Source organism: Synchiropus splendidus, chromosome 12 (assembly GCF_027744825.2).
Source record: "Synchiropus splendidus isolate RoL2022-P1 chromosome 12, RoL_Sspl_1.0, whole genome shotgun sequence".
Lineage (NCBI taxonomy): Eukaryota > Metazoa > Chordata > Actinopteri > Syngnathiformes > Callionymidae > Synchiropus > Synchiropus splendidus.
The window spans coordinates 11,545,894-11,568,193 of NC_071345.1; the positions used below are offsets into that span (position 1 = coordinate 11,545,894).

The following is a 22,300-nucleotide window of genomic DNA, read 5'->3' on the forward strand; positions in this document are numbered from 1 at the left end:
AACAAGACGATGTAATCTGAGGCACAAACTTGAAATTATTCTCGATGTTTTCATTCAGTACAGTGTTATTTGAAATGTGATATATGAAAACGTTTTTGTCACATCAAAACTTATTTCTAAAACTCACTGGGTGTCTGTGTGTGTTGCTGATTCTGAGCTAGTAACTCATGTGTATTTGATACTTGTATGTTTTGTAAGTGTGTGTCTTGCGTGCGAGCATGCCTGTCTGTGATCGTCACCATGTGCTGTTATGTTTTTAATGTGCGTGTAGTACACACTGTGTACTCGTTTGAGATCTACAAGATTTGAACTGTTAATCAATTATTTCCTATTGCGCCCGCCTCAGGAAGATGTAAACGTTTCGTGCCCCCCAACCCTCCGCCGCCTCTGTAAATAGTATCATCTGTCTACAAGATTGTCACATTTGCATAACATTGTGTTCTTGTAAACATTAAAGAAAAGAAAAATGAAAGTACAATAAAGAATAACTTTATTAACATTGTTTTTATCTGTGACAGGAAAGACTTAAATTGCATGAATTTGCCTGAAATAAAAAAAAGAAATTCTGAGTGGATGTGCGATTACACTTTATTCTAGTAGTATATTTAAAAGTATGTCGTCTGTGAGTGTGATTTCATGTGTTTTTTATAAGCCCTTTGGGATGTTTGTTGTTTGTTGTTATACGTGTAGCTGTTGGGTTGTGCTCTATTCTCTAGATGTGTGTGACCATGCCATGATGTGGTGGATATGATGTTGCCATGAACCACCTGTGAATGCAGACCTGTGTCTGTTACCTGCTGTTGCAGCTTGCACTGATGTGTGTCATATGTTCTGTGTGTAAAATATACAGCATTTTTGGGAATTGCATATATAACTGTAATAACAGTACAAGTGGTGATCGACTCAGTTTTGTCTGTCGATATGTTACTGTCTGCTACAGTGTCCACTTCTTGTGTGTGTCTGAAAGTGAATTTTTAGCTTTCAACCCAAAACTATCTTTGGAGATAGACAAGGTGTTTCAGCAAGTACGCAACTCTGTTGTGATGTACATGTGCGTGTGTGAGTGTACCTGTTTCAGCTCTACTTGTGGGGACCAATTCTTAAAAAACACACCTATTTGTGAGGACATTTTACTTTGAGGTATGTTGGCCGAAGGTACACCTACATTTTGAGGATTAAAACTTAAAAAAAAACTAGTTTGGTCAAGAGTCCTGGTTGTCGTCAGTCATGTTGTGTGGGATGGTTAGGTTTAGGGTGAGAGGCTGAGGACACAGTTATGCAATAAGAGGTCTCCACAAAGTGCCATTCTGTGTTTGTGTGTGTGTTCTTTGACTTCTATCGTTGCGACAAACAGTATGAGAAGGGAATGCATTTCGGTACGTCTTCACTTCTTTAACCCTCATCTTCAACTTAAAATAAATTGGTTATCCTCATAGTTTTTGTTTGATTTGGAGCAGTGATTAAGTTTCAGCATTTGTTGGTTATGTTTTGGTGGTTATGTTTGGCAGGGGAAAGCATTATGTGAGTAATCCTTGCTGTGAGGTACAACAACATGTGTGATTTCTATTTCTCAGTTTTTTGTGTCATGTGACCTCCGTACTGTGTAGCTGGTTCCTGTTTATTGGTGTCAGCTGAGTGTGTAGGCGTGTATCTGGATGCATGTGTGAATGTATGTGTTATGTATGTTGTGGAAAGGTGGTTTGCCATGTGTCAAATGTGAATGTGAGCTCTTTTGTTCACGCTGTTGTGTGTGTGCTGTCATTGTCGTTCGACATGTTCATGGTGTTCGTGAGCAGGAGCCTGTGACGGCGGCTCCGCTCTATTGTGTGGATCTAACATGGAGGCTTGGTAGGTACCGTTTGTGTGCATGTTTTTTGTGTTTCTCTGGTTGTGTGCCGAGAGTGAGAGCGTCGGGAACACGGAACAGAATGTCACACAAAGCAGAGCTGGGTTGTATTAAATGTTCTAGATGTTTTATTGGTGTTGGTTTCATTTATTTGACACACATGTTCTACTAGTTTGTGTATTTCATTTCTTCTTTTTTTTTGTTTTGTTTTCATCAATTTCAACTGTTGCAGCCATCTGAGATCGACCCAGCCTGAGACACATACACACACACAGACCTTGACTTGGACCCGGCGGTGATCCAGGAGTAGCCCCAGGCACATGGACTCATCATCATCATCATCATCAACCTCATCCTCATCACCACGCACCACATCACAGCACACTGCACCACCACATCATACCAGCAGTGACAGGAACCTGAACGTCTGGTCGGTGTCTCTTGGTGAAACCTAAAACCCTGATGTTACAGTAGTTGAGACTCTCCAGCCAAAATAACTGAAACCAACTTAAAAACACGGAGAGCGGGACGTCCCTCCACTTCCTATCGCGCTAATATCGTTCTTCAGTGTCTCATTTTTTTTACATTTCAGTATAGAATTATATAGATTTCCTAGAGCACACAGAAAGATCCAGTTACCAACTTTGGGGAGGGGTGTCGGGGGGTGTACTGTAATAACAAGAACAATGGTTCACACAGTGCACACAAACAGACAAACAGGAAGGAGGGGGAGCAGGGCTGTGAGAGACGAAAGGGGAGAGGGACAGGACACTATGGGGTGTGCTTTGTCGGGCCTAAAAGAGGAACAGAGGCTCTCACGTACTCCCCCTCCTGATGTGGAAATAAAAAAAAAAAGAAAACAGTCAACTGATAAACCCCCCGCCCCTCCTAACAGACGTGTGGAGAAAACAAGAGTGTGGCCGCTGAGAAGACAGACGACTGGGAGAAGACCGCTCTGCTGGTCCTCCACAGGCAGGAGACGGAGGTGACACAGGTGGCAGTCGGAGTGGCGTCGGCGGTGGGATCCCTCATTATTTCAGTGTGTGACCGGCGTGTGACGGCATGACAAGGACGGAGGGGGGGAATGGGTGGGAGAAAGGATGGTACAGAAGACAAGAAGAGGGGAGGACGGCGGCGGAGGAGCAAGATGGCCCTTTTTTGCTGAGCAGACACCTCCTCTGCATCCTTAGCTCATTCGAATCTACATACACAATATGCAGCTGCCGTTTGGTAGATATATTGGTTTATGTACACAGCAGTGAGAGAACACATGCAAAGAGTATCATAGGAGAGGGGGGAGCGGGGGAGGGAGCAGGAAGAAGGCGGGGCCGATGTAGAAAGTCGTAAAGGTGCTTTTGCTGTTTTTAATCTTTGGGGCAGTTGTGATGAAAATTGCTTCAAAGCGTTTTCTGTCTTTAAGGGGGCGGGGCTTCTGGAGGTATGTCTTGTCAGGGATGGAGTAACAGGGGGAGAAATAAGAGGGTGGGGAGGTGGTCGATCAATAGTAGGTCTCCTTTTCCACCCAACCTGCGAAGCAGAGGGCACAACGTGAGACAGGGGCCAAAAAAAATAATCAGTGCTTATTATGGGATAGATAGATGGTAAGTAACACTCCTATTATTTAAATCATCTGTCTTTGTACTCATGCATGTGATTTCCTTGGAGTGACGTATGTCTATTTTATCTTGTAAATAAGTAGTCATAGTAGAAGCAGTGCTCCTAGTAGCTTCATCTGTTGCAGTGCATTATGGGATTTATGTGTAGGGGGTGACTCCTCTGATCTCCTGGGTACAAAGTGTCCACAAAGTCAGTTCAAAAATGTATTACAAAGCCAACCAATGAGACATCTCAATCACCATCAAATGTTTGTGTGTGTTTGTGTGTATTGATGAGGTGTCATGAAACACTTTTCACTTAAGAGGCCTCTAGATGGCGCTGTTGGTTTAGAAATTATGTGATTTGATTTGTTCAAATCCAAACATTCTACAGCAAACAGTGCCATCTAGTGGCTCCTGTAAAACAGGACACTGTTTCATGAAACCTCATCTACTCATCACTACCTACTTTTATAAAGACAGGGATCAGGGAAAGATGGAGATTAATGTTTAAAAACCTCTACTTATTGGACTAAAGTACATCAATATTCGTCCAGAATTGGATGGTTAGGACACGGTACCTCACAACATAGTGCGGCGTTCGGGTTAGAAGTACCAACACTCACCTCCAGGGTTTCGGCGAAGGAGAAGTTTTCGGACTTCATCATAAACAAAGATGAGAAAACTATATGGGAATGCACAAAACCACCAGGAAGGCCTGGAGATGGAGAGAGGAAGTGATTAAAACTAGAGCAAGTGAAAACAGACCAAATTCTCTGAATGTAATTTGAAGTCCTTGGTGCAAGGTCTGCTCTGGTGGACTTACTTGAGTGGGTACATCCTGAGTGCCACGTCCATGCCCGGGCAGTAGGACAGGAAGGCAGCCAGGGCGGTTTCTTCAAACAGGCCAAAGATCAGAATCTTGTTCCTGGGTTGAAGAGAAGGTAAAAAGGTCAAGGGGTGGCCGATCCAGGTCACGATCCCGTCGCCACAAGGCTGGCAGGACTCACCTCATGCCCTGCTGGAACACTGAGTTTCGCCGGGTCTTGCAGATGATGACATCAGCCCACTGCACGACCACGATGCTGACGAAGAAGGCGGTGTGGCAGGTGAACTCCACGATCTTCCTCTGCTCATAGGTCTGAAGAGTGGGGCGGAGGAAGGGATCAGATTCGGGAATGCTGGAGGAGAAAGGCTTTCCATCAACTCACCCATTGCTGGCCGTAACTGTCCTCCAGGTCGTTCACTGACCGGTCGTCCCAGTCCAGTCTGATGCCGACCAGACGGGAGGGAAGGAAACCGTTCTCAGCCAAGATGACAAAGTAAGAGAAGAAGCCACCCAGAGCCTGGATCATTCCTGAGGAAGGTGCGGAGCAATGTCAGCCCAAATAATTTCCAACAAGTACTTAGCTTTGCTGAACATTCCCAGGTGGTTGACTAGAGCTGAATTTGAGAGGCTAGAGTGCTACTGCTGTCAATGTGCACCTGTAGATTTGGCTGTCAAATACACTAGCAACACTTGAGGCTGCTAAGCTAGCTGATTCCAACAGACGTTCCCCTCCACCCACCGATCTGTCCGTAGGCGATGCTGATGAGCCTCTCGTTCACCAGCTTGTCCCTGAAGGGGTTCCTGGGCTGGCGCTTCATGATGTCGCTCTCGGCTGCTTCATAGGCCAGTGAGATGGCTGGAACCTGCAGAGTTGAAATATGTCAACGTTGAAACAGACTGCAATGTTTGGCTACTCCCCAAAATAGACTCTGGTTTGGGACCAAGAGAGATTTTCTCCAAGCTAAAAAGGCTTGAGCGAGTCTGTCGCTGTCTGTGGTGCTAGCTACACTGACCATAATGAAAACAGGAAGTCTGTCTGAAGAGATCCGAGCAGGTGCTTTCAGCTTTTGCTATCTCATCTCATCGGATATTTTGAAAGCTGAATTAAAAGAGTGGAGAAGCCATTCTCACCATGTCAGTTCCCAAATCAATGCAGAGGATGGTGATGGTTCCCAGAGGCAGAGGGATGTTGACAATGATGAACAAGAGGAAGGGGGTGATCTCTGGGATGTTGCTGGTCAGGGTGTAGGCGATGGACTTCTTCAGGTTGTCGAAGATCAAGCGGCCTGTGTGGAGGGGAGAACCATGAAGAGAATGTCTACAGTAGAGCTGCAATACCCCAGTAAATGGACATATATCGCAGACAAGTACAGCTTAACCGCAGCAGTCAGACTTGTGATCCCGATGAACAGCGATCTTCTCACCTTCTTCCACACCAGTGACAATAGAGGCAAAGTTGTCATCCAGCAAGATCATGTCAGCAGCCTGCTTGGACACATCGGAGCCAGAGATTCCCATGGCAACGCCGATGTCGGCCTTCTTCAGAGCGGGCGAGTCGTTCACGCCGTCTCCAGTCACGGCAACGATGGCGCCCTGGGTGAGAAGAGTTGGTGTGAGTCCTCACTTCCACACTTCATTTCCACATATCAAACCGACAAAAGTGGACTGTGGAATTATCTAGCACCAATTTCAATGGAGAAAAAAAATCTCCACACAACTGAAGTGAAGCGCACCAAAAGGTAAACAATGATGACACAAGTGCTTTTATATTTGGCGGAACGGCTCGTTCCTGCTCGAGAGCCGAAATGACATCAGCAGTTCAGGTGACTGTGACATTATATCCTGACAAAAACTGGGTGTTTGGAATTAACTTGATCTCTTTTTACTTTGTTTTTCAAAAGTAGTGATTTGTAAACACAAATGTAATATGTGAAATTTGTTCTGTTGCAAACAGCAAATAGGTGAAGTGATTATAACTGAACGTCATTTATAGAACTCGAATAAATCAACAATTTACCATAAAATATGTAAAAATAGTGTCAATATGTCAGTGAACCTCAACATTATTTGGGACTTGGTTCTACCTTTTAAGCCAGTGAGGCACAGTTGTGATTAAATACTCGTTCAGTGGTGATATGGCGCCACCTGCTGGTATAAATGTATCACCGTACTGTAGGGGTAATGCAGTATACCAAAGTAGAAAATTAAAGGACAGATTATTTGCTATTTTGTTATGCCAATATATTTATATTTAATCATGTGAATACATTTTTTCAATCTACAGCGAGTGACTCGCCTAAGTGCACAAGGTCAGTGAAACAGTTGCAGTCAGGAGGCAACATGGAAGAAAGTCAGTGTGTGAACGTGAAGCAAAAGCGCTTTCAGTGAAAGACAAAACTGAAGAGTTTGAGAGAAACATGAAGACAAAAAGGCCAAACCTGTCTCTGACATCCCTCCACGATGATCAGCTTCTGCTGTGGCGAAGTCCTGGCGAAGACAATCTCTGTGTGGTTCCTCAGGATGTCGTCCATCTGGTCCTGAGACAGCTCCTTCAGGTCGGTGCCGTGGATCACGCAGGCCTTGGCGTCCCTGCACGGAGAGACGGTCAGGAAGTTACCGGCGGACTTGACTGCGATGAATCGCACTCGTCCCTCACCTGGGATTGACCTGGCTGACTGGGATGTTGAGCCGAGCGGCGATATCCTCAACCGTCTCGTTGCCCTCGGAGATGATGCCCACTCCCTTGGCGATGGCTTTGGCAGTGATGGGGTGATCTCCAGTGACCATGATGACCTGAAGCAAGAGAGGAGCACTGCAGACTGAGAAACATTTATTCAAGGGAAAGAGAAATGATCTCCATCAAGAAAGAAAAAAATCTGTTTATATTTCATTTGTAAATATCATATTTCATATACTTTCATATTGTCATTTTTGAACTTTTTTTCAATTTACATTTTTTCCTAGTTGGATTCCTTTCGCATCAGATTTTACATTCTTTGTGATTTAAATTCCTCTCAAATTATTATTATTATTGTTGTTGTTACAATTGCAACTACTAGTAGTATTACTACTAATAATAACAATAATTTCTAAATATTATTAAATGCAGCAATAGTTTCATTTTAATATTTAAAATGTTTGCCTTATGGTCTGTTCCTAAAAAATATTTCTCATATCAATTTCCCTTATTTTCTTCTAAAACTATCCACATCTAATACATATTTTGGAATATTTTCTTGTCTTGTGTTTGCATTTGACGCTAACTTAAAATGCAGTACCACAACATTAAAATAATTAATTAAAATCAGTTTAATTTGGTCTCTATTTATGCAGTTGAATCTCTGATTCATCTGAATTTGATTCATAATATTTATTGTAATCATACAGGAGGATTATGGCAATGGGACAACAAAAATAATTCACATGAAAATATAAATAAAATATAATTTATCTCAGAATTAATATCAATTAAAGCGATGCAGAATTGCTGGTAGCCTTCTGATTCAAATAACGTTGTGTGTTTCAACCATATTTCTTGCACTGAAACTGAAAACAAAAAAAAAAACATAAAAGGTCAACATGAAGGATTCAGACCTTGATACCAGCGGATCGGCATTTGCCCACAGCGTCAGGCACAGCGGCACGTGGCGGGTCGATCATGGACATCAGGCCGACAAAGCAAAGGTTGTCTGTCTGGAAGTTGACGTCATCTGTGTCAAAAGCGAAGCCCTTTGGATACTGATCCTCCGGCAGCATCATGTGGCAGAAACCTGGCGGTGAGCAGACAATGGCATGTTTATTTAAACCCTGAAAAGATTCTGCAACCGAATTACTCAGAGCTAAGCCACGGCTCCATATCAACGACTAACATTAACATTTTTAAAAACTAAATTGAAATTAAAATGTATTTATTTTGTTTTTAAAAAGAATGCATGTTATCCTAAAAATACATATTGATATTTTTAAGATACTGAAACGCCTATTACATACCATGTATAATGATAATAATAATAATGACGTATAATGTAGTGCCCCTAGGGGGAGACACACTCCAGTGGTCTACTCTGCTTCAAAGCACACAGTAACCACAAAACTACAGCGCCAACAAATGTCTTGCTATTTCTTGTGTCCAGTTCCAAATGCATGTTCATCTCTCTTCCTACCCAGCACTCTCTCTCCCAGGCCTCCCAGCTCCATGTAGGCGTTCTGGAATGCCTCCTTCATCTCCTCGTCCATGGGTTGCTCTTTGCCCTGCAGCATGATGGTGGAGCAGCGATCCAGGATCCTCTCAGGAGCTCCCTTCATCACCAGCAGGTAGCGGTTGTCATTGGGGTCTTCTGTCTCGTGTACCGAGAGCTGTTGGAGGAGAGAGGAGAGCTCAGGTCACCCGCGCTGGAGCGCCAACCTTTGGCTGTGGCGTGAGGGAACACACACCTGGTACTTGTTGGTGGAGTTGAAGGGGATCTCAGCCACCTTCTTGTTCCTCTCCCTCATCATCCGGACAGAGCCGCAAGACAACTCAATACACTTGAGCAAGGCCGACTCGGAGGCGTCGCCAGCCACATCGCGCTTCAGGATGGCAATGGAGTCCTGTCCCGCCTTGAACTGGGCACGGTTGCACAGAGCGGCCACCCGAGCCAGAGACTGCCACGTCACAGAGCTCTTGTCGAAGGAGGCGCCTGGGAAAATACAAGCCAGTCAGGACCGGAGAACTCCATTCTCAAGAGCAGCATTCCCCCGAGGGACACGCACCAGACTGGTCCTCAGTGGTGTCGGCCTCGTGGATCTGGTTGTCGAACCACATGTGGGCCACGGTCATCCTGTTCTGGGTCAGTGTGCCGGTCTTGTCAGAGCAGATGGTGGAGGTGGAGCCCAGGGTTTCTACAGCCTCCAGGTTCTTCACCAGACAGTTCTTCTTGGCCATACGTTTGGCCGTCAGGGTCAGACACACCTGGTCACAACAAGAAACACTTTTTGACTCCACAGCAGCGACACCTAGTGGCATACATGGAGAGTGCACTCATCTGAAGTATGATAAAACTTTTGGTTGACTCAGGAAACAGACTGACCTAGGAGCTGCGACTCACCGTGACAGTAGCCAGCAGACCTTCAGGCACATTAGCCACGATGATTCCAATGAGGAAGATGACGGCCTCCAGCCAGGTGTATCCCAGGATCAGAGCCAGGATGAAGAAGGTGACACCCAGGAAGACGGCCACTCCGGTGATGATGTGGATGAAATGCTCGATCTCCTTGGCGATGGGGGTCTTGCCGGTCTCCAGGCCGGAGGTCAGGGTGGCGATGCGGCCCATGACCGTGCGGTCCCCAGTGCAGATGACGATACCGCGAGCCGTGCCTGCGGAGGACCATTCACACTCCAGGTTTCTGGGGGCTTCCGCTTACATATGCTTTACTTTACATCATATAAGCACTTTGTCAGAGCGGCACATGCGCCTGATCATTTACAGCACGATTAAAGGATGAAGTTCATTTTAGATGCTAATGGAACTGGTGTTAGTTCCAAGATGGAGAAGTGTCCTGATCTTCAGAGGCCACCAGGTGCCACTGTCTGCTGGAAAATAATTGAACAACTGAGTCAATGAAATCTCACACCAGTTCTAAACCAAGAGCGCCATCTAGTGGCCTCGAAATATTAGGACACCGTTTCATCAACCCTGCAATATCGTTTCATGATTCCTAATCTACCCGTCACTAGTTTCTAGTGTTTTGACGCTACAATGGAAGAAAGAGAAGTGACATGGGAGAGGAATTCAGTATGAAGTATTCAAATACCAACACATGAAAACGACAAAAAACAATGAATTGAAATGTCTATTATACATAATAGCATGTATTAATTATTTTTTATTTTTTATTGTTATTATATACATTTTTAAATTAAAAATTAAATTTAAATTTTAAAAATTGTGCTTTTCAACATATGGAGAGGACAAATAGAGCACCGACAAATAGTTTGACATTTCTTGTTATAATAGACACAATGATGCTAAGTAATGAACCATAAATTTGGAAATTTGATGCCAAACTTGTTTCCAAAAACAAAACTAATTTTGGGAAATGGTGATGAGCTTAATGAGCTGTAATAAGCTCGATTGTCAGTGTCACACAGGGAGTTTGAGTACAGCAGGCTACCCGGATTTTGGGTCGATTTTACATGAAAATGAATTGTTAAATGTTTTGAACTTTTGTGTTAGGTGATTTTGTAGTCCAAAATCACCGCTTGTTTTGCTTCAGAAGACGCTAGAGGTCAAATTATGAAAGGAAAATATTTGGAAAAATATAGATATTTAAGATTAGTAGTAGTAATTCAGCAGTAAAATAATTATTACACATTATTACTACTACTACTACTACTATCTTAAATATATACATTTTTTCCAAATTCTGAAGCAAAACAATATATAACTTCAAACCACAGCACATTCTCTTCACATTATCAGTGAGCTGCTCGTAAGACCTACCTTCCACACAGTTGGTAGAGAAGAATGCAACATTTCGAGTCTCCAGTGGGTTGTCATGGGTGCAGTCAGGTGACCTGCTCTGAGGCTCTGACTCTCCGGTGAGAGAGGAGTTGTCCACCTGCAGACATAAACCATTCAGTCGACCGATACTTTTGAACACAGGTTCATTTAGATCAGGAAATGCTCGGCCGTATTTCCTCTTGTCTTCTGTGTACACGGTGTGTGTATGTGCTGCTGTGAAGTGTGTCATACCTTGCAGCCGTGAGCAGAAACCACACGGATGTCAGCAGGGATTCTGTCTCCTCCCTTCACTTCGATCAGATCTCCAGCCACCACTTCTTCAGCATTGATCTGCACCTTCTCACCCTCACGGATCACCAACGCTTGCTGCAGGAACAGTGGGGACCAAAATTAGAATTTACCTTTATACTCTTCAGCCTGTAGGCGCTGTTACATCACAGCTGTGTGGGGAAGATATCGATATAGATATAGTCTTCTGTTTGCCTGCTGAGCTATCTGAAGCTGGTCCATAAAGTGGCTTGTGAAGACTTGTTCAGGTGTGTGGTGACAGTGTAATTGTCAGTTTTTATGTGTAGAGGTTCCAGAAAATATGAAGATGCGGTGGCGCCCTGTTGCCCCCAGGGGGCTGGCCTGTAAGTCCGCTCTCTTACATTTCTGAGAGACAATAAACTCTGGCATGCAGGGCACTTTACCTGAGGCACCATGTTTTTGAAGGACTCCATGATTTTGGAGCTCTTGGCCTCTTGGAAATATGAGAAGCACCCAGTGATGATGACGACGGCTGTGAGCACAATACCAAGGTACAACTGGAGGGAGACAGAGCGAGTCAGTGGACGGCTCCGTGACACAGGGAGGCGCCGGGTCACGCGTGAGTTCTTACATTGTCTCCTGCAGGATCATCTTCAGTGGCAGCCTGGATGGCGTAGGCAAGGAAACAGAGGATGGCGCCAATCCACAGCAGGATGGAGAAGCCACCGAAAAGCTGGCGACAAAACTTGACCCACTCCGGAGTGGTGGGAGGAGGGGTGAGAGCGTTGGGGCCGTCCCTGGCCAGAAACTCTGCCGCCTTGGCATTTGTCAGTCCCTGGTGACAAGGAACGTGTGAGGCCATTTCATCATGACACCGTACAATATAAAATAAAAATATCACCACAAATGTCTATCATCTACCAAGCAGGTTACAAATATCATTGTAAGCGGCAACACAATTTTGATGGTCATCCATGAATCAGGTAACCAAGTAATAACACAACATAACCAAGTAATAACACAATAATTATCTTTTTACTAAAGCAGGTGCGCAAAGTCTGGCTCCTTTGTTTTGACCCGGAAGGTTTCTCATGTGATGTTAATAATTCATTTCTATGCATCTGAAAATATGTCTTGTATATTTGACTCTGCAATGTGGATGAATTTTTCATAAATGTCCTGTTTTTATCGGTATTTTCCCCCCATTTTTAAGTAGACTTGTGTCACATTTCGGACTACATGAAAAATATTTCCTTTTTTTGGTCACAAAAAACAATCACCTTAAATCATTGTTTTGTTCCGCTTTTTTCAATATATTTTTGAAGATGGATTCTATGCAGGCTGCATTTTTTTCCTATAAAAGCTCACCATGCAGTATTTGTATTTTTCATCATATTTTTTGACTACCTTTTTCTGCTCACTAAAGCAATCATCTTGAATCAGTATTTTGTTCAGCTTTTTTCACATGATTGAAGATGGATATAGTTTCGATCATTTGTGGGCATGGTATTTGTTATCGACGCAACATTGTATTTATTATACAAAAATAAAGAGTAATAAAATAAAAAAACAATTAATTTAGTATAATATCATTTTTTAAATTATAAAATCATTAATAAGTAAGCTATTTTCTATTGTATTTTTTTTAATAATAACATGGCAAAAAAAAACATTTTTAATGGACTTGGTTTGATGACTTCAGAAAACTACACTGCTAAGAAGAAGTCCAAAAAACTGAATGAAATGAATCACAGAGGCTGCTGAATTTTGTTATTCAAGCATCAGAAGTGACTCCACTACCAAGTCTCTGTTCAGGTTGCTGACATTCCTGAAGACCATGCACTCACCTGGACAATATCAGTCTGGTATTTCCTGCACACTTCCTCCACAGACATCTTGTGTTCCGTCTGGAAATCAAAGCCAAGAGAGAGACGCTCAGAAGCTTGCAGGGCAGAGAATGTTTCAATATGTTGTGCATGCAAAGAAAGCCTAAAGAAACAAGTCCAGGTAGACGGTTCGGAAAGTTTCTACAGAAGTTTCAGTTCCATGCAGTTCACCTGAGGTGATCAGTGCGGTCAGGTGTGATGTTTCTTGCACCGGGACGTGGGATCAAAGTGGGGGACCACCACACACACCAGCAACACACACTTGCGTGCTCAATTCTATTCTCTTTCACATCGACTCAAGAGCGTTTCAATTGTAAGAAGGAGGATTTAAATCTACTCACAATGGGAACTTCCTTCTTCAGGTCGTCCATGTCCTTGGTTCCCCCTTTCTTCTTGGGGGATCGGTCATCTTTGTCCTGTGTGGTGGCAACGCGGTAACTGTCTGATCTCCCATACTACAGACATACACACACATTTTATACATGCTCCGGCTAAATTTGGGGATGAAGTGGCTTGTGGCCATCTGTCAACATTTCGCATCAACAGTCGGTTCAGATCAGAGGGTCAAACACCCATCAAGTGGTCGGGCTTGGCCCGCCATGTTCATGAGAAGTGGCCTTGTGAAGTCTTTTTAAATGACGTCCAGGTTCAGAGAAACATGATGACTATGTAATGAAATTAACCCCACGCTTTCATCGTGACATCTTACAGAAGCAGCGCTGCACTCTGGATCCTCCATCAAAAACACATTTAAGACGGCGCCTGCACTCGGCCATCGTGTGATCTCCATCAATAACGTTTCCTCCTCTGATGTCTGCCAATGAATTGACCTGCAGGCTAGCACAGTTTAAAGGCCCCGGTGTCATCAAAGCTGGCTGAAAGCCGCTCCGCTGCCATTACAGGTCCAATAAGAGCTCAGTCAGAATCCTTTTCCTCCTCAGCTTTCAGGAGAATACTTGCTTTCCTCATGCATTCAACTGGAACAGACCACAGAGTCTGCAAACACATCTCACACCTGCATCAACGGGACTTTGTTGGAGTACACAATGAGACATATCAAGGTCGCAGCTGCATCTGAAACAGAACCTTAGAATTTCCCCTTCAGAATTTTTATTTTTCCGTCTTTAAAGGGCTCCATATTTAGATTTAAGGAGAGAAACTCCACCCATCTTGAGCTATGAATCAATAAGCAGGGCGATTCAAAGGTGCTGTGGTCAGCTTGATCTAAGACCATTGTCTCACGTCCTCATGCTGAAAATAAAACAGTGGGATTTCCTGTGATTGAAAAGAGTCTCGTTCAAAAGCATAGATTTTTATCATCCAGAGAGTCTGTGTGAGTCACTGTTGGATCTAACAAAAGGAGTTTTATGAGGAAGGCGACCACTGTAATAACTGGTGAACAGGTGATGCTTCAGTACGTGCATGTAGTGAAGGGCTTATGAGGCATCATGAAACAGTGTCCTCCTTCTATAGGCCTCTAGATGGCACCAACCCAAAAACTCAATCTTTTCATCACAGTCTTGCTCATATTTAGGTCTCAGAGAGTCTTAGGACTGAAGGGACTGTCAAAAAAAATGATAATAAAATGTATTATATTGGTCAGTGGACAGGGCAAACATACTAATCCCTCCTCTGTGTAGCTTGCTATGATTTCAAAAACGAAAAACTGTAGCCACCATGACATTTGCTGAGTATTTATTTCCTTATTTGAGTTGAGGAGGAGCAAATTATTCTGCACATGCACAGCCAGAAATGAGTTCAATCTCTGTATATTTGAGTCACACAAGTAAACAGAATGAAGCCAGGCAAATATCCTAACAGCCAACACCTTCGTCCAACATCAGGTGGCAGGCGGAGACGTCCCTCGGGCTGTGTGCTGGGTGCACTATAATCTCAGTTAGAAAATGCACCACATCACCATCCTGAGCGCTTCACACACATCATCTTAAATTACATGTTCAGTTTTAATTTAACTCTTGTTTTGTGACTTAATTGTGCATTATTCTCTATAAATGTATCAAGTATTTCAAATTTTTTGTATCATTACATTTGATTATTAAGTATTTTTTCCATTTTCATGTATTATTATGATTATTATTTGGCTTGAGACGCATCACAAGCACCATACATTTACATTCTGCAGCTCATAGTTACGCCCCAACAAGAATCTCAGGTGTTCATACCACCTCGTGCACAAACCAGTTGCACAAAAACAGTGTAAAAATGCCTTATAATCACCTTCATATTTGGGCTTGTTCAGGAGGTGGTGAAAGTTGAATGGCTGACAAAGGACCAGCAGTTGATGCCACACCTTCAACATGCTGTACTGTGTGTTCCCAGTGGAACCTCTACCCCTCATTTCCCTGGCTGACGTCTGCGAACCTCCCTCATCGGTGTTTTCTCAAAAGACCAGACTTTCCAGTTCATCCTCATAAAACCACTCTTCATCAATCTGTCTAGATTGTGCAACACAGGTAGCTCAATCTAAAGCAAACATGTCAGAGAGGGAGTGGCTTGTTTTTTTTTGTGCAAATCTACAGCCTTTTCATGCAAATGCTCGTAAACACTCCCACGCTGAAGTTCTGCCACAAAAGAGCAGGTGAGCAAATCTCCCGCCGCAGCAAGATCAGGCAGGTCCACCGAGACTCGCGTCAGTGGAAAAGTACTGTTGTACCGCTTCACAAACAAACACAGCTTCCTGTTTGTGCGGGGATCACTTGATCGCCATCTTTTAAACCAGAGGAGCTATTTAATCATAACACATAAAGTGCTATATACAGTGGTGAAGGTCATACACCTGTCATAAGTGGCTGTAACATGCAGACACTACAGTCAGTTTCCTTGATCAAAACCACAGATATTTCATAGGCACATTTTGTTCGAGTCAATATGATTTGTTTTTTTCGCTTCCTGCAAACACACACGTGCACGCTCACGCTCGCCGGAAGACAATAGACTACAGTAAGGAGAGCAGAGGCAGGGGGAGATGGATGTGCAGGCGGAGGATGACAGGCACATGGAAAGTGAGACAGCAGTGGGAGGTGAGAAGCAGAGAAAAAAGCCACGACACCAGGTGGAGGAATCGACTCCCAGACTTCTGTCGCTCCTCTGTCCACTTCTAATTAGATATTGTCTGTCGGCTGTGTGGCGCCGACTGACCCCCAGTGACCTCACTCTGACTGATTGGACGGGCTGGGTGGAGAGTGTTCATTCTCACTCTGGAGCTGAGTGTGTTGAGGAGCCCACAATGATTCATCTTGACTGGTGACTAGTACATACTGCACTTGTGTTGACTCTTTATCAGTCACATATGTGACCAAGTAAGCTGCCAAACAAAGGGGCACTCCCACAGTGACCCAAACCACTGAGAGTGACTAAACATTCGATGGCATTATAAAGGTTAAGATGTTGGTTGTTTCTGGTGATTCCTAATTCCAGCTGCGGCACATGAATATTGACACGTTTTGCTCACCAAAGCAACGCTCTTACAAAGCAAGCACAGTGTCACATACCAACATATAAGTCTTTATATATTAATATTTGCATATTATAATAATATTATTTTCATTTTTGCAGCTATTTTTGCAGTTATAGATGCATAGTTTTGCTCTTCTTCTACTGCTTACCTGTTATTGCTTCATCCAAATAACTTGTTTAACCTATTTAAAAAAAAACATTTATTCCCAGCAGTTACCTCGGGTGATGCATTTTGAGCTATTGGTGAGTCGGCATGTTGATGTTTATGAAGCAGGAAGTAAAAACATTCGTATTTTTACTTCCATATTGTGTAAACTCAGTTGTCAAGTCGCACCAGGCTTGTCAGAAAAGTCAAAATTGAACACCATATTCATAATTTTTATGATTTGAATTTCACTAGTAGTTCATTTCCTTTAGAATAACAATATATATTTATTTTCTTTTATGCCATAAAGAGTCGCCACAGAAGATGCGATAGATGACATTTAAAAAAAGCTATTCATGGGGGCAAATTGCGTGCATACAGAGGCACATAAAAAAGAGACTGCTGTGTTTCCCCTCTGTGTGTGGGTGTGTGCGTGTGTGGGCGCCCAGCTCTCCCACACAACTGCGAAACATAATGAGCCGCCACAGTTCTGAGGAAGGAAACAGAGACTGGTGGTTGGAATTACAGACGCTGCTCTTCTGCTGCCGTCCTGAGAGCAGGGACTCTGACATCATCAGGCGGACACATCTGATCTCAGATGAAAATGTTTCATTTTTCATCAGGAAAGGCTCGTGAAGTGCTGCTGCTGCTGTGGCCGCCTTTGTTTAACAATCAAAAGCCAACAATTTATGAGAACAATGTCGACCAGTGTGTTTGGAGAGCAGGTAACCATGGCGACCGCTGCAGCCATCGGCATGGCGACGGATCGCAGCAGTGGCCCAAGGATCCCCTGATGTGAGCCGGGACTAGTAATAATTGATGCATCTGTAACAGGACGCTGTGTTCACTTGCTGTAAAACACGAGGCAGGCCATTGATTCAAGAAATTAACTGTGCGTGTGTGTGTGTGTGTGTGTGTGCAGAGGTGAGTCACCGTGCTGGCTATAGTCCGTATGTCTGCACGCATTGCGGCAGAGAGAGTGGGAGAAAGTGAATAAGGGCGGAAGAGAAGGTGGAATATATGACAACGGCGAAGTAGGAAAAGGGATGTCAAACACCAGAAATAAGAAAAATAAAAGGTCATTTTCTTCCCTAGTACACATTGGGTCTTTAGCATGAACTTTCTCGACGCACCAAACTGTCTGTGAATCCTGCCTGCGGAATTTAAAAACAATCTTGTGAACAAAGTTTCGAGGGAGTGGCACCGATCCCGTCATGGGCAGGAGCGAGCTGAAACACGTCCAATAACAGCGGCCGTGAAAGTGGCGCTGCGTTTTACTTCGCTTTTTCCACACCTGCGACAGGAAGCAGAGAGGATGCCTGACCCAAAATTGAGACAGAAGTGAAACCTGTTCAGCTTTCGTGCTGCCTTCCATTCAGAACAAGATGCATATTGGGTATTAAACGTAGCATCTGTGCAAACCTGATATTATTTCAGGGGACCTTGAATATGATAATATGTTTTTATATCACCTGCCTCCGCCCGTGTATCATCTGCCTCAGATGCAGCACCGCGAGTGTGACATTGCAAAGGTCACTGGTCCATCTGCCGGTCTTCGCAGCAGGATATATATACGGGAGCAGGGGCTCAAACTGGACAGAGGGTCTGTGGCCGGTGGGATTAGCTAGTCTGATTACACTGCTGGATTAAACCAGGGTTGAACCTCTGCACAAACAACCCTGTGTCTTCAGCAGGTCACGTGATGGATCATGATCGTTTCATGATAAGATTCAGACGCAACAAGAGAAAGTAAATACGTTGTTTGCTTAGTGATCAGACCCAGGAATGTTTTATCTCGGCACTTCACCAAACGAAAAGCCCAGATAGCAGCACAAAGTAGAGCGTTTGATTATATAGCAGAGGCAACCGACTTAAGGACAAGGTTAGTGCCTGTTCATTTATGCCAAATGAAATGAGGGAAGAGCTGCTTTTAACACGCAAATAAAGCACAGATAACTGTGAGCTGGATTCAGGCTAGAATCTTGAAGCTGGATCTGTGGTGGCCTGGGAGCAAACAAACATCAACACTAGCGTCACAACCAAATTCACTAGGTCCTGCGTTGTGAAAAGAAGGCTGTGATAACAACAATGTGCACATCAGGGGAAAGTGAGAAAATATGGTGGATAATGAAAATAATGTGTCTATTTAGCAATAACTTATTATTTGTTCCTGTCTGTTGATTTTTATGTCATGCCGTCCAGGTCTGAACAGATATTTCATCCATGCTACATGTCTTGTACTGTAGCATATTTGACAATAAAGCTACCTAACCTACAAGTTGGAAACATGAGATTTCATTTTTCTAACTATTTTAAATTTGATTATAAATCAACCATCTCTATGGTTCCTTCCTGGCTGGATGTGCCCTTCCAAAAATGGTCATGCGGGGTGAGTATTGTGGCTCTACTTGGAGTCCCTGGAGAATGACTGAGCTCCTCAGATTCACAGAGCCATTTGGGTGACACAGCTGAGTTTGCCATTGATCTCAATCCAAATTCAATGAAATATATTGACGTTTATTTGAATTACAAAAGGTGCCCCAGGGTCAGCAGAAAGGAAGCAGCTAACCTTGTCAAACTGGAAATGTTATTTTATATATATATATATATATATATATATATATATATATATATATATATAGAGAGAGAGAGAGAGAGAGAGAGAGAGGGAGAGAGACAGAGAGAGAGAGAGAGATAAATAGTTGCAAAATATTCATCTAGACATGGCCTGAAGCATATAATAAAAAAATATTAGCAGATTGCTAATGGTTTGGCATTTCACTCCTGCACTGCAAATTAGGTCTCCACAACGTAAAATAAATATTTCAGTTTGCGACAATTCAAAAGAAATTGTTATGATTTTTAACTTCAATTCTGCATTTTTTGTTTCAAAGAAAGTTACAAAGAAATATGTGGCCAAATTCTAAACAAATAAATTATTAGTATTTAATTTCAATACACGTGTCATGTGACTTTAAAAAGAGCTTGAATTATTGTGTCGTGGAAGCTTGTGTTGTATGCTGCACTTCAGTGTGACCACATAGCAACACTCACTCAACAAACACACATCGCCCAGACAACACTTGAACACGTGAAGCCTCATTGTCCTCTGATGTACGGGTCTGAAATTACCTTCAGGACAGACCCAGTGCCATTCAGCAGAACTGCAGTGACAGAACAGAATGCTAGTGTTTTTGCTGACTGGATTCTGTCCGCAGTGCAGACAATGTCCTACGGTGATTATTGATCTCTCAGGTAGGATTGACGAGGACGCTGTGTCATCAGTTTGACCTTACGTGACCCTGAGCAGGCCTCACGGGTGCAGCTAAACCAGCAGCTGGTGAGGCGGTCAGAGGCCACCCGGAGGACGAGGTCCAGATGATTGCTTATTGGCCGCCGAGGACGCTTGCAGCTGAGGAGCAGCAGGTGCGACAGCACTCTGCAGCGAGAGCGACTCACACACGCAGCGTGGACAGACAAGCCCGCAATTAGCCCGCTCACTCACTGGCAGCAGCTCCGGCGCTTCCACAGCGCGCAGCCATTATGACCTTCTGACAAAGACCCAGGGACACTTCCGCATCCTCCCTCTACACTGCACCTTTTCCAGAATGAGCGCGTACTTTGACCACCGGGGATTTTCTACAAGATCATCCAATTTCCCATCTGTCCATGACAACCAATGCCACCATGCACCGCAGGAGGAAACTGGAGACGTGGTAACGTGAGCCTGAAGCCATTATCCTGTAACAGGATATATAGCCATGCAGCAGCCCTCCCCCTCTTCCATATGCCTCCTCCCTCCTGTCAACCCCCCCCCCCCCCTTCTCTCTACACCTGCAGACCTTCTCATCTGTCCTTTCTCTGTCCACCCTCCCCCATCCATCCATCTGAAGCACGTGCCTCCTCTCATCATCACCGCAAAATATGAGTAATAAAGTCACACACACACGAAAAAAAAACACCATACATAACCTCCACTTAAGTCCCGTTTCTTTCTGCGTGGCTTCTCTTAACAGCCAATCACAGCTCTTCGTAGGGAATTTCCACGCGGTAAGCCCCGCCCCCTGTTTGACGCAGAAGGCAAAGCGATGCCCCCTGCGGTCCTGGGGAAGGACAGCTGGCACAGTGCGACAGAAACCGCAAGCCCCAACGGAAGGGCTGACAGCAAGTGAGCGGCAGCTCTCATCCATCCATCATGCCGGCCGGGGTCACCTCAGCAGGGAAACACCCTTCACGGCTCATTACGGTGAATTATGGAGGAGAGCTCGCATCCGCACTTGTATCTGCATCCACGTTTGACGCAGTGCCTCTCAACGCCGGCTGCCGTCCACACGCCGCACCTCCATCGGCTCCCGGAATGTTCCGCAGAGACTCGATCCGCTCCTGCGTCATGACGCTGCTGCATCACACATTAAAAATTACAACTCCTTCGGCAGCCCGACACGTTGCGCAATAGCTCCCTGGCATCCGCGCTTCTCTCCAAACCACCTTTCATTGTGACGTATGAAAGGTGCTCCTTAAGGTCTGCGTAAAAGTGCGCCTCAGACGGGCCGCGATTACCGAGTCTTGGTTATGTCACAAATTAAACGGGAAATAAGCTGGTGAGGCGCTTATTGCCGGTAACCGCATTATGACGCAGGGGTCACGGAGGGGGCCGCGGGGACACCTTCACGATGCCCCTCGCTCCGGACTGAGGGGTCGCGCCTGGAGGGGGGGGGCATCACGGAGGTCACCGCAGCAGTGAGCGCTCATCTGTGCCAAAGTCATTTGAGTTGAACTGAGCGAATCATCCCCAATCACACGAATAAACGGCGGACGAGGCGTTTGAAAAACGTCGCCCCCTCCCCCATCTCTCCTCCGTCTCCTCACTAGAAAGATCCCTGTAGGAATAAACCGATTAGGCCCGCCGTGCCTGGCAAGGTTACAGCCGTAACGAGGCCTATTAGGAGCCCAAATTACAAATGACACAGAGAGGAGAGAACCGGGACCAGCTCTACTTTCGGTCCACTTCAGCATCACTCTGCACGTTTCCTCATTGGAGGCTGAAAACACAACGCGCGGCGACGAGTGCGACTCCGTGACACCCAGTAATGACAATAATAAAGTCACGTACCGGACTCGAGCTGAATCATCCAGCCGCGTGTCGCAGTGGAAAAGTCCCGCATTACGACTCGATGTCACTCTGTCACTAAGGATCTCGCCATTTAAGCAGACTTGACAGGCCACTTCAGGCGGGAGGAAAGTTGCAGCGCTCGGTCTTACCCCCATGTTGGCGCAGTCACTCTTCTCCTCTCAGGTGATGCACGGCTTGAGAGGTGTCAGCAGCCCTGGCAATAATCGGCTCTGGAACTCAACAGGGCTTCGGTTCTCGGGGTTTCGATCAACGGACAGTCGCTTCCCCCCCAGGTGAGACGCCTTTCAGAGGAAATGTCGCGCTCTCAAGCGGAGCATCACGCGTCCTTTGCTCTCTGATACGTGCGGCGAAAGACCGGTGAAGCAATCGAGCCGCACTGCTACCTTCTCAGGAGCAGGTCTTCCTCCGCGCACGAGCCGGCTGCCGCAGTACTCCTCTGGCTGCAACACTCCGCCAGGGGAAGAAGCGCCGCCTCGAGGAAGTGGCTGAGACGCGCTCCGCCCCGCCCCCTCTGCACGGCCACCCGGCCAATCAGCGCTCGGAGCGTCTCATCGCCGCCGCAAGGCGGACCAATCGGGCCCCTCGCTACGCCCGCACGCGCCAATAGGAAGCAGAGTTTGCCCCTCCCGCTTTACT

At 45.0% G+C, this 22,300-nt stretch overlaps 1 protein-coding gene across 4 annotated transcripts; it reads right to left on the reverse strand.

Annotated features, from left to right (window-relative positions):
• Positions 1 to 1,947: 1,947 nt before the first annotated feature.
• atp1a3b (ATPase Na+/K+ transporting subunit alpha 3b) lies at positions 1,948 to 22,104 on the reverse strand. Of its 4 annotated transcripts, none has more exons than XM_053881123.1 (22): positions 21,793 to 22,104; positions 13,250 to 13,324; positions 12,870 to 12,929; positions 11,654 to 11,857; positions 11,466 to 11,579; positions 11,005 to 11,139; positions 10,753 to 10,870; positions 9,358 to 9,626; positions 9,023 to 9,221; positions 8,705 to 8,949; positions 8,434 to 8,626; positions 7,865 to 8,040; positions 6,927 to 7,063; positions 6,709 to 6,859; positions 5,695 to 5,863; positions 5,402 to 5,556; positions 5,010 to 5,133; positions 4,653 to 4,798; positions 4,452 to 4,582; positions 4,268 to 4,369; positions 4,068 to 4,159; positions 1,948 to 3,373 (listed from the first exon to the last, which is right to left on the reverse strand). In XM_053881123.1, the coding sequence occupies exons 1-22, from the start codon at positions 21,796 to 21,798 to the stop codon at positions 3,345 to 3,347; spliced, it is 3,030 nt and encodes a 1,009-aa protein (XP_053737098.1). In that variant the 5' UTR covers positions 21,799 to 22,104; the 3' UTR covers positions 1,948 to 3,344. The 4 variants fall into 4 exon arrangements, with proteins under 4 accessions (XP_053737098.1, XP_053737097.1, XP_053737096.1 ...); XM_053881122.1 differs by having other exon boundaries at positions 13,250 to 13,363; XM_053881121.1 differs by lacking the exon at positions 21,793 to 22,104 and adding an exon at positions 13,618 to 19,071.
• Between the last annotated feature and the right edge of the window lie 196 nt (positions 22,105 to 22,300).